At 30.0% G+C, this 16612-nt stretch overlaps 1 protein-coding gene across 1 annotated transcript in view; it reads left to right on the forward strand.

Annotated features, from left to right (window-relative positions):
* The first annotated feature begins 2771 nt into the window (after positions 1 to 2771).
* The window catches only part of LOC124354238 (aldose reductase-related protein 2-like), a 41538-nt gene continuing 27697 nt past the window's right edge, over positions 2772 to 16612 (forward strand). The window contains exons 1-3 of the mRNA XM_046804546.1: positions 2772 to 2923; positions 9779 to 9904; positions 16059 to 16160. Of these exons, the coding sequence (XP_046660502.1) occupies positions 9815 to 9904; positions 16059 to 16160 (192 nt within the window). The 5' untranslated portion in view covers positions 2772 to 2923; positions 9779 to 9814. The remainder of the gene's footprint in view (positions 2924 to 9778; positions 9905 to 16058; positions 16161 to 16612) is intronic.

Consider the following 16612-nt stretch of genomic DNA (forward strand, 5'->3'; position numbering starts at 1 on the left):
ATTTGAAAACCTATGTAGACCTAAAATAATAAGATAATGATAGTGATAAGTTTGTAGTTAATCAAGCCGGTGAACTATAAAACAATTCTGTTTCGTCAGTGTTGGGCCTGTCAAAAGTTAGGAGAAGCATGGGGACATTTCGAGAGCCGAAACAAAACTCAAAACAAAGATGGATAGTACCCTTTAGTCTCATTATTCAATTGATACTATTTGATAAAGCGGGGATTAGTCCTTTGATGAAGAAACGTTCTAACTTGTCACGTATGAGAAAACAAATATGGCCCGAAGACATTGAAATGTTTTCCAAAGTTAAGTCATTAGTTTATTAATGGTCTGACTGTTATGTATATTTACTTTCAATTTAGGAGCTTCCCCATAGCATCAATGAGCTATGAGTGTGAATGACCATGTAGTCAAAAGCTGTTATTTGGCTAAATTGTTTGAAAACATTATATTTTTCGCTTTTATTTAGCTTTATTTTTGCGTTTTTTTAATCATCAGTTTTCGGAAACTTTATTTAGCCAAAATATGTTGTGCCCGCAGCAATCCAGCTTTTTCAATTTAGTTATTTAACGATTAAAATATTCAATAGATTTTTCTACATCAATAATGACTACTAAGAATTAGTTTTACAGCATTATCAGTGAAACTATCAATGTATTATCGCTATAAATATTACCTAGAAATTAATCAGCCCAACTTCTTGCTCCATCTTGTTTGTATAGAATATATGTTTTCAAATGAAATTGCAATATTTTATAGCTTCCTCATACATTTCTGAACAGAACCTCTGAATTTTATTCTGTTAAGTGATACGCACTGTCGATAACGTAGCCAGAAAACAATGGGGAGTGGGAGGTCAGACAACTGATGTTTTCTCATAGTGGACATAGAGTAAAGCCCCATTTTGTTCCTTAAAAGTTCTTGGCCCGTTTCTTTGTTGAGAATGATCTTTCAGCAGTACATGTCAGTAATACTGAATTATTTAAATAATAATAATCTTTTACTAAAAAATTAATTTAAAAAATTGAAAATGGTGGGTCCAGGCCCTCAGGATCCCCTCGCTGGCTACGTCCTTGGGCACTATCTCGAGGGATGTTTTTCGTTTTTCGCCATCTGATGGCCGGAGACATTAATGTCAGATCTAAAACTACTGAAATAGTAATTAAAAGAGGTATTTATAATTGTTTGATCAAGATTAGAAAGTATTTTTGGTTTCCGAACATTGTAACGCCAATGCATCCGTCCATCAATACAATACCTATTGGGTTACAATATCTGAAAAATATCGTATTATAATAATTACGTTCTAAAGGTGTTGCGGGCACATAACAGATTTTGACACTTAACTTTAATTCATAATGTTTTGTTTCCTAAATGTAACATTTTTTACACTCTATTGTGTTTGTTCTTTTACATACTAAAATGTAGTAAATTTGGTTTATTAAACCGTGCCTGGACCACTCAGAAAAGTGAAAACCATTTCTAAATGTTTCCAACTGAACAAAAAATGGTTATCGTAAATGTTATATGTCTCAGGATGTATGGTATGGATCTTTAGTAAGACGGTCAATATTTATTAAGTGAACGCTAAAATCTTTACTTTTTTAGTAGATTACACAGCAATAACTAGCAGCAAATCTGGTTCACTGAAATAAGCATCATGATCTAAAGTACTCACAGCAACTTATTTAAAGTTCCATAAGTAATCAAAACGATTTTCACATAAGCAATAAAATAAGTACAACACACGACTTATTAAGTAAACTGTTTGTTCAGTGACCATGCACGCTACTTATTGAATCTATAAAGGGTTTATTATAATTTTAAAATAAAATGTTCATACATTGAAACATTATTTGTGTTTTACTGTTGATAATGGAAATGCGCCTGTGACTGTATTTATTGTTAAAGTTATAAACTAGTTTTTCATTTTAAGTTCAAAGTTCAAAAAGTACACGTTTATTTATTAAACAATGACTTAAACATATTATTAATCCTTAAATTTTTATCATTGAAACAAACTTTTACATTTAAACCGACTACGTTATGCTGATTCACATTTTTACAAATATCTATAAACTAGTACCACTCTTGTTAAATGCATTCATTACTTCCATTGATATAATCTTGTAACATATATAACATGAAATATTGTTTATAAGATTAGCGAATAAACTAGTACCACTTTTGTTAAATGCATTCATTAATTTCATTGATATAATCTTGTAACATATATAACGTGAAATATTGTTTATAAGATTAGCGAATAAACCCCCGAATTGCATTAGATCAATGAATATTTTGTATTCTATGAACTTAGCCGCTCAGTTCAAATGGTTGGGGGGGGGGGGGAGTCACGTAGTGTACTTAAGAGGTAAAAAATACTCGAATATACGTTTATAAGTTTTACATACGATGAGAGATTTACTCTACATAATAACTTTTTTCATTATATGCACATTTAGATTGTTACAACTTTTAAATATATATTGTATGGTGGTGAAAGGGATTTCCCTTAAATTTAGTTTCAATTCAACAGAATGTTTATGTTTAAAACAGGTCTAGGATACAACCTGATTTAGTAATAATCTTCAAGTATTTATTTTTCATTCCAAAATATGTATTTTAGGGATGTTGGCTAGAATATAAAATGCTGAGTTTCTATTACTGTGTCTGTTTTGTTCTGAAAGTTGAACATGTTGGATGGGGCAGTCAGGTTCGTACTTGGACCTGAAAAATCATGTTAATGGTTTCATATACTGTAGCTTGTGCAAGGACATAGTAGGTTCTATTGTCCTGACGTCGCCTGTGCAGGATGGTACAGGCCAGGGTGTCCTAGCCTGCCCTCTCCCTCGACAGGACGTGGTTAGTTGGTCAGGCACTCTCTTCCCGGCAAGACCTTCCTCTCTAATTTCTGACGGTAAGGTTTCTCAACATTTTAACTTTAACATTTTAACATTTTTTATAAAGAAAAAGCTCTCGACAAAGTATTAATATTTTAGTATTTTATTTCGTTGGATAATTTTAAAACGTAAATTATTAAATTCAGCTAAAATTAAATAAGATTTGAGTTATATATTTTTCGAAACATGAGTTGCGCTGATTTATAAAACCTATGAGGAAATGTATTTATTTGGTCTGTAACAAACAAATTAGATTTCTAAAATAAAATTATTCTATTTAAAAAATATATATTCCCGATTTTTACAAATTCGTAAACATGTGACGGACGTGTTCTTGCTTGACAATTCATGTTTGGCCTGGTTTGGAGAAAAGTCTTCAATAGTATCTTTCTATATAAAACGTAGGATTTCTAATAGTAAAATTATATTGTTAGCAAGTTTAAAAATGAATTTTTTTGTTTATTTTTATTAGCTTATTTCCGAACAAAAATTAATTTTAAAAAATATTTGAAAAGTTATATAAAGCATACATAAAACAATTATATCATTTAAAAAAATGTATTTCCTTAACTTAAATTTAAATGCGAAGATTGACAAATATTAATTTCTTTTTATACTCTTCATAGCGGTTCTTTTTCGTAGGTGAAACCATTAACTGAATACATCCAAAGGATTCATTTTAAAATTTACTATTGGAATAATTTGAAACCAAATAAATGGTTTAATATTAAATAAAGTGATAATACTTACTTCAAGCATTGTGTGATTATTCATTCATCTTGATTATTAGTGTGGTTGTTCGGAAGTCACTTTTAAGCCGTTCCCCAGAATAAGTGTTAAATAGGACTTCTTAGCCCTAACTTCGTCTGTAAAAATAAGAAAAATTGCCAGAAAATATTACAGTTTTTAATAATAAAATAAATAACAAGAACTACCATTACAAACACTAATAATCTTTTTTTCATTTACATGGTGTATGTATGAATATTTCTAAAATTGATATTCTGCATTTAGTGTACAAAATATAACTATACTCTATTTACTAATGCAATACGATACAATTTATTTGCCATGAAACAATGTAATATTAAATAGATGTTCAAAAATAACAATACCTTGTTAATAGTTTTAAAAATATCTGCATACTTTGAACAGTTTTTTCTTGCTAAATTAACAATTTGTTTAAATGTCCAATATGAATACAATTTCTCCTTAAAATTAATTAAATTAAGGAAATATATGAATATTATAAATATCTATAACATTGTTGTTTCATGTTACTAACAAACAGAATTATAATAAAATTTACAATAGTTGTACAAATATATTATAATATATTATATTATTTCTTTTCGTTTTTTCATTTTCAAAAATGAGAATAATGTTGTATACAAACTATAATATGGATATTAGATACATTTTAAATCTATTAATACAAAGAAAATAAATAAAATTATCTTTATTTTATTGTAGACTCTTGGAGCAATTTGAAAATTCTTTAAATATTACTAAATGTTAATAAAAACACTACTTTTTTCCAAAATGTTTATTTTTTGGACGAGGCCTTTCGAAACCAAAGGTTTCACAGGCAACTCCGCAAATAAATATTTACACATTGTTTGTTACAATATTAAAATAACATATGGTGTAAAAATGGAAATACAACAATTTTGGAAAAATTTCAGCCAGTATGAAAAATTATTTTCTTCTCAATTTATTCAAAAATTAAACTCTAGTCAAATCTAATTTTTCATACTGGCTGAAATTTTTCCAAAATTGTTGTATTTACATTTTTACACCATATGTTATTTTAATATTACTTGTAACAAACAATGTGTAAATATTTATTTGCGGAGTTGCCTGAAGATGAATCTTTTGGTTTCGAAAGGCCTCGTCCAAAAAATAAACAATTTGGAAAAAAGTAGTGTTTTTATTAACTAATAAAGTAATATCTTTATTTTGTTATAATAGTTATCATTTCAAATTGTATGTATTAATAATGTTCATTGATTAACAAACAATCTTGCTTCCCTAAATTAGTGTTTATTGTTTATTTTAAGGTTATATTATATCCGGGGAATTAGCAAATAATTTACATACAGACTATTAACAGTGCGATTTCAATATGTTTTCGTTTAATTTAAAAAATTCTAAAATGAGAGCAATTTTTTCAGATTAAGTATTTTTATATACTGTAAGTTAATGAAAGATTTTAATGAGACAGAATTACCAATTATCACTATACCTAACTAAAATGGCAGCATTTTTACCTCAATAAAATACTGTAATATGCGTCAAATCAAGAGACTAATGAAATAAAGTTAATGACAAATTTTAAAAGGAAATACTAATTCCAACCAACCTTACGTAAAAAAGCAGACAGTTTTTGGCTACAAGTATCCTATAATACATAAAAAATTTCAAAAAAAGATGGTGAGATTATGGAATTTAATTTGCACGTTTTTCCTTAAATTTTTTGACAGCGAGGATTTATGAGTAGGCTTAAATTTATAAAACCACCATTAAATTGTGTTACCGAAATTTAATTCCTTGATAGCAGCCTTTTTGTAGGATGTCAAATAATAATATCTCAATCTTTTCAATCTCTAATTGCGACTTATAGGCCTCGGAATCTTAGCATGAAGAATAATGTACTTTTGAAATTTATGAAAAGTATTAATTCCTCTTAATTAGCATTTTTAAGGAAGGCTTTAATTACTGTACTTGTTAGTTTAAATGAAAATTATTAATCAATTGGTTCAATGTGTATAACATAAAAACAACTATGAGCTTCCTTCCTCAAAATATGTGAACGTTAGGGCTTTTACTACAATGGCTGACATGTGATCTGTAGACGCATTCTAGGAAATCTCCTTCTATTGTGTGTCTGAAATAATTCGTAAATGTTCTAAAATCTTGAAGATAAAGATTGTGTGATTGATTAAGATTCCGGTAGAAATTAGCCTACTTGGTTATTCTGAAAAGACATGGTTATAACAAAACCATAACTTTGAATTTTGGAAGCCTAAGCATATAAGTTTATCCATCAATGTTTCTAATCCTAAGGGACGTCTAGTGAGAATGGAGTATAAATAAAATATTTCTCCATAATTAATTAACCCCTCGTGATTAATGTCTGTAGCAGTAAGTTTAGAAAAGCTACTTTTATTATTAATAACAAAGAGGTCAAGGAAATCTACTTTTTTGGAGTAGGCATAGTTTGCTTCATGAAGGATGGCATCTTAAATTTAAAGTATTCAAATTTTATTACCCTTTTGTAATACTATATTTTAATAGAAAGGGAGAATCGAAGCATTTTGAGGCAAAAGGACATTTTCCCATAGTTTTTAAGAATGTAATTATCAATTTAACGTATTAACACTTCATGTGTACGTATTTTTAACGCATTGATGATATATATTATATTAAATGTAGTTTGATACACTGAGCGTTTACACTTTTTCTTAGATAGGATTATGATTTTATCTGAGTCAAAATGAAAATTTGATCTTTAATAACTAAATAGAAAAACAAATAAATATAAAAACGTTTATTTTGGATCAGTTTGTTATTTAAAATTTAAACTTCGAAACATCCTCAGAAGATGTTTAGTATTTAAATATGTAACAATAAATTCAATTGACTAAACAATGATCCGAAGACTTTTTGCCTATGCTGTCGTTTAAAGATGTAACGCACTTGGGAGCTGGGGTATAGTAATTGAACGCATAATAAAGATAATAAATTATTATTGAAAGTATAATAATTTTATTATAACACTACAATTACAATTTATCCCATTATTAATAAACTAGTCTATTGGATCAGAACTTGCCGACAAACTAACACTATAATTTAGTGCCCATATACATTTAAAATTGATATATTATTATCTTTGAATTTTATTAGATTATATACAGTCACTTTTTACAGTTTTTAATGTTGTCGGAAATAGTAATAAGTTTGGAAATAATTAACAATGATGTTTAATCAACATTTTGAGATTTGGTATTTAAGTACAACGGATGTTTGTAATAAATGTCTATGAATATCATTATGAATTTATTATTTGTATTTTTGTATAAATAGCTAAATTTGGAGCCCCGAAGAAATAACTCTTATTTTTATGTATTTTTGAAATTATTATTTGCATGAGATTTGTAAATTATTTTCATATGTTGAGTTGTGATTTAAATTCAATAATTATGCAAGAACTAATTTTAATAAGCAATTTAATAATGTTGCTGCAAATATGCTTATGTGCTAATTAGAACAAACATTACAGTTACATATCAACATTTAATATGTAAGAAAACGTTTTTACAATTAGATACTATTTTTCACCTCATATTTGTATTTACTGGGTTATGGCATCAATTTGGACTATTATATGAGTTTTTTTATGAGTTACGATGGATACTTATACCCTAAATACAGAGAAATACATTTAAAAGAAATAGGGGAGGAAACTAAACAAAATTTGTATAACACTACTAAATGTTTATGATGAGAGGACTTGCCAGTTGTTAAAACCTCGAAACGTATGATTCTAGGTGTATTTTTGAGGCTTCCTCGCAAAAGTAGGTACCAAAGGGTGACGAAACATTGGTTTAATATATGTTGTTTAAAATTGGCTTTCCAAAGCGAGGCCGATAATATATCATCATTGTAATTGTGATAAGAACTGTTTGACGAGATGTAACCCAGCCAAGAGTCATGACACCGACTGCCAGAGAATTGACGTTACTTTCCACCTCTAAGCCACAATTGTGACGAACGTTCAGCATGTTGTATAAGTAATTTTAAAAACATATCGAGGTTAATATAAATTTAATAGTGGCTTACAATTTGCGTAATAAAGTCCACAAAGAATATGTTTTGATTCATGAAACAAATAAAAAGTTTAAGTGGGAAAATATTTTTCTTTAGTATTGATACTATGTTTTTTAAATTATTTACTATTAGTAAGAAATATATTGATTAAGGTAGCAAATTTCGAGTTCAATGCCACTATAAATAAAGAGATACAATTGTAAAAATAATTCAAATAATAATTGTTTTTTACAGCTTTATTCCTTCTCCAACTGCTTAAGAGGAATTAATTATTAAGGGCTCCAGTATCTTTCGAATAACAGGAAATAGTGCCAGATTTATAAGAGTTTTCGACTACAAATCTTTTATTTCTAATATAAAAAACAAAATTGGAAAGTATTAAGTTTTTAGAGTTTCAAAACCCCATTAATTTCAAATAAATAGGCTATTTTACCTCTTAAAGTAGAATTAAAGGTTTTCCAGTTATAAAAAACTTTTATTGATCTGCAATATTGAAAATATATTAATGCTTTTTTAAATAGCATAAATTGCACATATGATGTGGCTAATAATCGAAAATAATTAATTACGAGAATCTTACTCTTGATCTAATCACCACAGTTATTTCTGCGGCCTTGAAATTCCACGATCGTTTCGTCGTGCAAACAAAATACGCGTTAAAGTGAGGTTTTCCAATGTCAACCTTTATTGTGGTTAACAGAGTTGTATTTTTATCCGAACAAAATTGTGAATTTTTCACATCAAATAATTTAGTAGGAGCAACGGTTATTATATTTTACTAGTTCGTTTGGTCACTGTTTACTAAAATACATGTCTTAAGCTACAATTCATATCTTTGTATGCTGCATAACTGAAAATCATGTCCTTATACGCCATAGAACTACAATTCGTGTCCTTATACGCCATAGAACTACAATTCGTGTCCTGTACGTTCTAGAACTAGCCTACTTATGCTCTTACATTACAGCTGTTTCCAAGTGGTCATAACTGACTAATAGCGGAAATGCGCGATAAACCACGACTGTGTCAGCTTACTTATTTGACACGAAATTTCTATTAATATTGCGTGGTATGGGAGAAAACATAAACTACTACAAGAATAAAATTTCCCAACATTTCCCATTCTCTTCATTATGTTACGAAATTTCAGACAAACAGTTGAAATCACACACCCGTGGTACATTCAATGGCATTTAATGTCTCTTTAAAGCATGTGCCAAATCAAATGGAAGTGCTTTAAAGGTTTGAATTTAATTTTAAGATTTAAGAATGTCAGAGAAGTACATTCCCACGTTAAAAACCAATGCAAATTTTCTCCTATTACAATAATTCATTCGCCAATTAAAATAAGTAAAATATATTAAACAAAACCAAGTTTGAAAAGTGTAACATATTTTAGTAGAGTAATTATGAAATTATGAAATCTCCTAATAAAATATTTAATCAATATTTGCTTAAGTCTTTGGTTTTTTAAATTGAGTTTCCAATGATTTGAGATGTAGCCTCGAGAAAAGTGTTTGATAAACACACACACACACACACACACACACACACACACACACACACACACACACACACACACACACACACACACACACACACACACACACACACACACACACACACACACACACACACACACACACACACACACACACACACACACACACACACACACACACACACACACACACACACACACACACACACACACACACACACACACACACGCACGCACGCACGCACGCACGCACACACACACACACACACACACACACACACACACACACACACACACACAAATAATAAACCTTTTTAACATTTTTTATGTATTTTTTATTTCGTACAATGTACATTTCAAATTCTAAGAATTCATCATCAGGTAATTTTCCTATTACACCGTATTAGCCTGTGTAAGGACAAATTAACATTCTGAGAGAACTGTACAGTCCCTGTGTTCGTATGGTTACACTAGGCTGTTACGGGTTTACGTAAGGGCTTGTGATTAAGTTTATAACTTACTCCAATTTTGATTGCAGGTCTACCACGCCCTGCTCACCAAATAGATCGACAACATGGTCTCTGCTAATCTGAATGCCAGTTCTGTTCTGGTTTCAAAAAGCCACAACATGAATTTACCAGTCATAGGATTGGGAACCTTGCAGGTACTTATACGTAACATAATCTTTCAAGAACTAGATTATAAAAATGTATGTGTGCTAGTGTATTCTTTGAAGAAAACACGTAAATAAATTATCACAAATTAATTTATCACAATTAATTATGTGTTTATGTATGTAATTTTTAAATTCGAGGCTATAAACCTTCAAAATGTCTACAGTAAACTATTGCTCATTATTAGGCCAAATTTCACGAAAATACGGTTTAAAATACTGCTGTTTTTGTAGAAAAATTAGTTTCTTCGTTATACTAAGTGAGTAACATAATTATGTTTTTACTAAACATTTGCAGAAACTTTATATAACTAAAATTGAAATAGAATGAAATAGAATCGTACATTCTTTGGATTGATAACGATTTATCAACATATAATTACTTTCTGATATATGGTTTATTACTTCCCTTACAATTAAATAAATACTAAGTAAAAGTACTGATAAAAAGTAATACTGATGGTAAAGATACATCTTTAAAGAATTTTAAAAAGGAAATAGTTAACTGGCTGAATGCTACTCTTTTGTATTTAATACAACCTATTTTATGGATTTTCATACAATTTTACTCATTTGAATATTTTATATAATTCATGTTATGTTAATTCATGGCGTTCCTACTTCATGTTATGAGGTCATTAAAGAGTGAAAATCTGGTTTAAAATTCAGTAGCTATTACTCATAATTTGATCCAGTATATTATCTTTAAACGATAAATAATAACAAAGTAAAATATAAAAATATGACTAGTACAAAATCTTTTAGATCACATTTAAGATTCGTAATGGTTTATAAACGTTATTGCTTTTTTATATATGATCATGTACAGTACCTTTTATATATCATATGGAAAATCAACTAGACAAAAAATAATCCTTGTAGTAAAATTGGTTTAAACTTTCTTTCAGTTAATTTAAGACAGGTACTTTCTCTCAGGACATATAATTTTATCCCATACAGCTTTTTACAGTTTTATAATCTCAAATAAGGTTACAATAACAATTTGCTGTACGTTTAGCAGAGTTTGTTTGTAAGTTGTAGCTTTAGATTGGTGATGATTGTACATTTGTACTAGTGTACTTTTATAATACCCCTTTATCTTATTCTATGCCAAGAAAAACAAGAATTGAAATATATTGATAAGTTAATTAGTTTAAAATGCTACTTGTATCATCATTGCGTTGATAACAACTACTGTACCGTTAATTAGTAGCTACCCAAAAAATAAAGATAAATATGATAAAGTTCACTCGACCAGAGACATTCAGTTACCTAGTAGTAGCTCCAGAAGAATGATTCTGAAGAGTCGCAGACATTGCAGTGGTCTCATTATATGTGGTAAAAATTCGCTCGATTCATTTTTGTATTATTCTGTAAGTTTATTTTAGTGTAGTATTTTCAGTTTTGGATTGAAATGAGCTAAAAAAGGTTAGTATTACAAATTCGTATCATGTTTTGGTGAAGATTCCTATTTTCGTGACCAATGCATGATGTTCACCGGTAAAGTTCCAGCCTTCAGCGACTTTGCTTTCATCTGGACATTGCGTTGGCACGGAAGTGAGCTTCTAATTAATTAGTTGACTCTTTGACGGTCTTTTCAATGGTGTCAATATTATCGCCCCTCTTTCTATCCACTAAGTTTTTACAAGATAAGATATTTTAAGTGTTGCGGACCTTCAAAATATGTACAAAAGCATATTGTAAGTTTTATTTGTTAATTGTGGTAAATCATTATAAAAAAATGTCTTCGTGGACAAGACGTTTATAGTCTAGGGGATCCGACAGCCAATTTTCACTGTATAAACAAAAATATAGTTCTTCATGGGATTGATGGATGAGTTTCCCCTAAGAAAGTAATTGTCATAACCCCCCCCCTCATCTTACGCTCGAAATAATATCGAAAAGGTTAACATATCTGTAATAACTTTTCCTTAGATCATATTTTTAACCAGACATTCTTTAAACTATAGTTTGTTTTTCTTAAGAAGATCCCTGACAGAGCCTGGTCCTGACGACCTCTCACGTATTAAACATTTCACTTCAAACGTCTACCACTTTTAAAATATACACCCGTATTACGTAGGAAATAACCTTTTTACTCACCCTTGTATTCGAGTAAAAGAAAATATTTTGTGTTGGTGTACACTATAGTAACAAAGAATATGGAGAAAAACACGAGGGTTTTTGTTTAAAATTTAAGCTTTTTCCGCTTTAACTCCTTACTTTTCCAAAAGTAATAACAAATTTTATACAGCATTGTTTTATGACTCTTGAGGATCATCGACATACTGAAGATTTAGAGTTCTAAGTTAATAATTAAATGCGTCATTATCACTTTTGTAAACCCTTAAGAAATCTGTTATTAGTTATTATTTTGAGATTTTGAAAATAATATAGGTATTGGTCGTAAATGGTGATAAGGATTCGTATTAATTCCATTTTATTCCATCCCACAAAAAATATATTTAAAAAGAGTTTTTGGTAATAATAACGGGTGAGCAGTGGCCGCTTCCTGGGGGCGGGAGTAAAGTCTGTGTCTTTAAACGACCATTGTGGCCGATCGTCATCGTTCTTCAGAGTTCTGTGAACATAAATTGACATAACCAACTTATAAACCTCACCACATGTTTCCATATCCATCGTTAGTCCTTCGTTATTTCCTGTATAATCTAATTACAAATTCATTAGTTCAGCAATACTATTAAAGTGGTTATCATTTCACCAACAGCCAAAAAAACGAAGACAAAAGTCACCAATTTGAGCCAAATGCCGCTCTTTCTAAGGATGGCTGACGCTTAACAATTTCCATGTAATTATTTCACGATCGGCTTTACTCGTAGTGTGTAGAGCTAAACAATCTTAACATGAGAATAGAATTGCTGTTTGCAAAAAAAAAACTCTGTCGCCCATTTCAACCCCAACCAAAACTAGTACGGTTGACAATAGAGTTTTTCGGGAAATTCCTCTAACGATTTCAAGAAAAACTTGGATGGTGCCTATATCATGAAAATTGACTATCACATTCTGGACTATTTACTTTATGCAAGCAATGTCTCGATGTCAGTCTATTTTTCAGCAAACTACTATAATATATGTAGGCATACTACTATTCTGCATTAGTCATGACACCACATTAATGATTATAAATTACCACCATTTAAAATAGACGATTGTTCTTTCATTTAAAAAAAATTGTTAGATTTCATTTCATAGATTACAATTATTGTCTCCTCCTTTCTATGAGCATCTTTAATACAAATTGGAACACTTCAAGTTACGCACTAGAAGAATAATTAAAACAACCCCTCAAGCAGATTTATGAATTTTATAAAATATTTGTATCACTCACCTATTTATATGTGTCTCCAATGTCGAACTATGTAAAGGTTCATTTTGATCTTCTTAGTCGCCGACTTTCTTTGAATCTCTTCAGACGAACATGGCTCTAGAGGCCTGGAAGTACCAGGCGCTGCACAAGAGGAAGGTGAACTAGAGCTAAGCGCAACATTCAAATTTATCATCAGTTGTCTCAAACATTTTTAAATTTAATTTTCAATTAATCATTCTTCAATTATATTCCAAGGGCTGTCGTAAGCGATAGTAAATATTGAACAACTTAATGGTTTTCGTAGTTTGTTGTTTTTTCTGGCTTCTTGATTTTTCAAACCTTTATATCCACTAGCAACTTAAATAGTCCTTTACTTTTTCCTTTTCACCACTCGACCTCTGTTCTCTAGAATCCATTCTTGTCTAACTCTTTCAGTAATTTGAATAACGTAATATTATGTTCAGACATACATTAATTCACAATTAGTCGTACATAACAATTTCACAACTAATTGTATTAATTGTCCATAAATAGATTTTTATACGAGCAAACCCCAGATTGTAGAGGTATTAATCGGCATTATCAAAGAGTCGCTTGTCTAATGACTTAGTGTTGTTGAACTTAAGTATATCTATAACTTAATTATATCACTATGACCTTTATACTAATCCCATTTCAATTCGCTACAGAAAATAAATACACAACTGTGAGCTAATCTACTTGTTTTCGGTGGTTTGTATATCAGCTGAAAGTCAACAAAATAGACCGCTCAGTTATCAGATATTGAAGAGTAACAATATGAGTTCCAATCATATTAGTGTCATTTGTACAATACAAAATATATATTTTTTTTAATATTATATAGATTAAAATTATGACTAGTGACTTATTTCTTCATCTACTCGACTTCAATTAAAGAATATAAATTTCAAATTTTACAAAACAAATATATATATATATATATATATATATATATATATATATATATATATATCGTATTTCACTTATTTAATAAAAAAAACAAGGATATAAAACGTTTTTCGTGGGTGTCTATTCCTACACTTCAGGAAGCAAAATAAGAATATTAAAAGAACAAGAAACAGAACAAATAAGAAGAAAATAACCAAACATGTAAGTACGGAACTAAAACGTTCAAAGACCCAGCTGTTATATCATTAATGGCACAGAAGAAAATTTGGAAAAGTTACTTTTTTCTTAAATTTAAACCAGTCATTTTATTTTGTGCTCAGCAGCATGTTTGCCCAATGCCTTCTCCTTGTCTTTATAACAAATATCAAATCTGTGCCCTGTTATTCGCACTCTAAAGTGGTTAGATGTTTGCCCAATGTACTGATTGTTACAAAATTTATAATTAATTTTATACATCACATTCTTAATCACAGTTTATTTTGCCAATGATGGGATATCTTATACCAGTTACGCTACTTTTGAATTCCCTAAAATTTTTTTTATCATTTTGCAAGAACCGCAACGTGGTTGTGCGGTTCACATCCATTAGTAACGGGTTGATGTACTTTAGGTAGTTTAGGTTGGACAATTTTGTTTTTCAAATTTGGAGGTTTGCGAAATATTACTCTAGGTGCTTTGGCCATAAAGGTTTGGGTATCGGGTGAGGAATGTAAGACATTTTTTTACTGTTAAGAGTATAGCATTTTCTGGAATTGGTTTTTTTACAGCAGTATTTTTTTCAATGAAGTCAGTAGAATTTTTTATATAGGACGGTAATGATTTTGCAAACCATTACGGTTGAAGTTGATCATGAATATAAGCTTAAATTCTTTCTGTGGCCTCCCGTTGCTAGAAATAATGTCTACAAGGTGGACGACGAATGGGTTTGTGAATGTTTGGGAGTGTATAAAATATTGGTGTTTGAGGCCATTTTGGAGTTAATAATTCCGTATTCTTTGAACACAAACCTTGACTGGGACCGGTAATGGAAGGTAATTTTTGATAATCTCATTAAATTTATTTGTGGGATCTTCTTCCAGAGTCTAATATATATTTGTATCGGATAACTGTGTGGTACCTTCTTCGATGTAATCTTTAAATTTAAAAGAACGATCTTACTTCCTTTATCAGCCGGGAGAATGATAAAATTGTGATTGTTCTTCAGTGATTTAATGGCTCGGATTTCATTTTGGGATGGATAGGTGGAAATCGAATTAGATAGATATGGGGAAATTTCCAGGAAAACTGACATGATATTGATTGTAAGGACAGTCCTGTATGAAAATTATTTAGGTAGACTTAGAATACAAAATCAGTCTTTCGCAATCGCCCTTATGGCAGAACTTGCCGGAAATTTCTGCATAACTTCTCCAAACGTGATCTCCACAGGCGAAAACCACACACCTCGTTCAAAATATGCTATATAACGCGGCTTGTGGAAATGATTTATACAATAATTATGTTGTAAATGTCTCAGTTGAGTTCGTTTGGCCAGCTTGGTGCGCCATTTTGTTTCAATATGGCGGCCACAAAAAATCACAATTCTGTTATTTATAAACCTAGAGAAAAAAACTAAAAGTATTCTAAAAGTAAATTTTGACCCAAACCTTTTTTTGTATCGTGAACGGTTTTCGCTACATTAAGTACCTGTGAATCCAATAAGAATCCCATAAAATTAAATTAACAATATTTCTGTTGTCACCAAGTCTACCAACTTCTTCCAGATGATCCGAAAGCACTATTTTTAAGGGTAAAAAATAATTTTAGAGCCATGCTAAAACGTGTTTTAAGTTAATCACTAGTGAACCTAAGCTGATTAAGTTTATAAAACGCTTTGTACTTCCAAAGGTGATGTATAAGGGTGACGCCGACCAACCGACCAAGGTGGAGACCGTCATTAGTGAACAAGCCGGGAAGCTACCTGAAGGCTACAAACTGACCGATCTATCGGTAAGCACAACTAATTTATGTTAATCCAGTTTAATGTAATTTAGCTTATTTCATCTATATAAGCTAAATAGATCAAATTTACAGATAAATCCCTTTTTGGGAGGGCTTGATTTACTTCTTATAGGAATAGATTTTTGTAAAAAATGGATAAAGTCGTGTTTAAAACGAATTTAAATCATATGACCGAATATAAATGAACTATTAGCAAAGTAAAAAACGTGGAAAGTATGTATCGTCTTTTAGATTATCTGTTATGAACCATTTCCATTTTCAAATGAAGATAAGTTTATGAGACTATTTGCTACTCTTTGACATTAAAAACACTGTGCCTTATTACATAATTTTTTCATTTATGTTTTAACATGGTATTAGTTTAGTTTTTAAGATCTTTGATTATACGTTACATAGTTTATCCAAAAAATCGTTTATTTTTGTAATTGAGTGTTTAATTT

This window comes from Homalodisca vitripennis, chromosome 2, assembly GCF_021130785.1.
Source record: "Homalodisca vitripennis isolate AUS2020 chromosome 2, UT_GWSS_2.1, whole genome shotgun sequence".
Lineage (NCBI taxonomy): Eukaryota > Metazoa > Arthropoda > Insecta > Hemiptera > Cicadellidae > Homalodisca > Homalodisca vitripennis.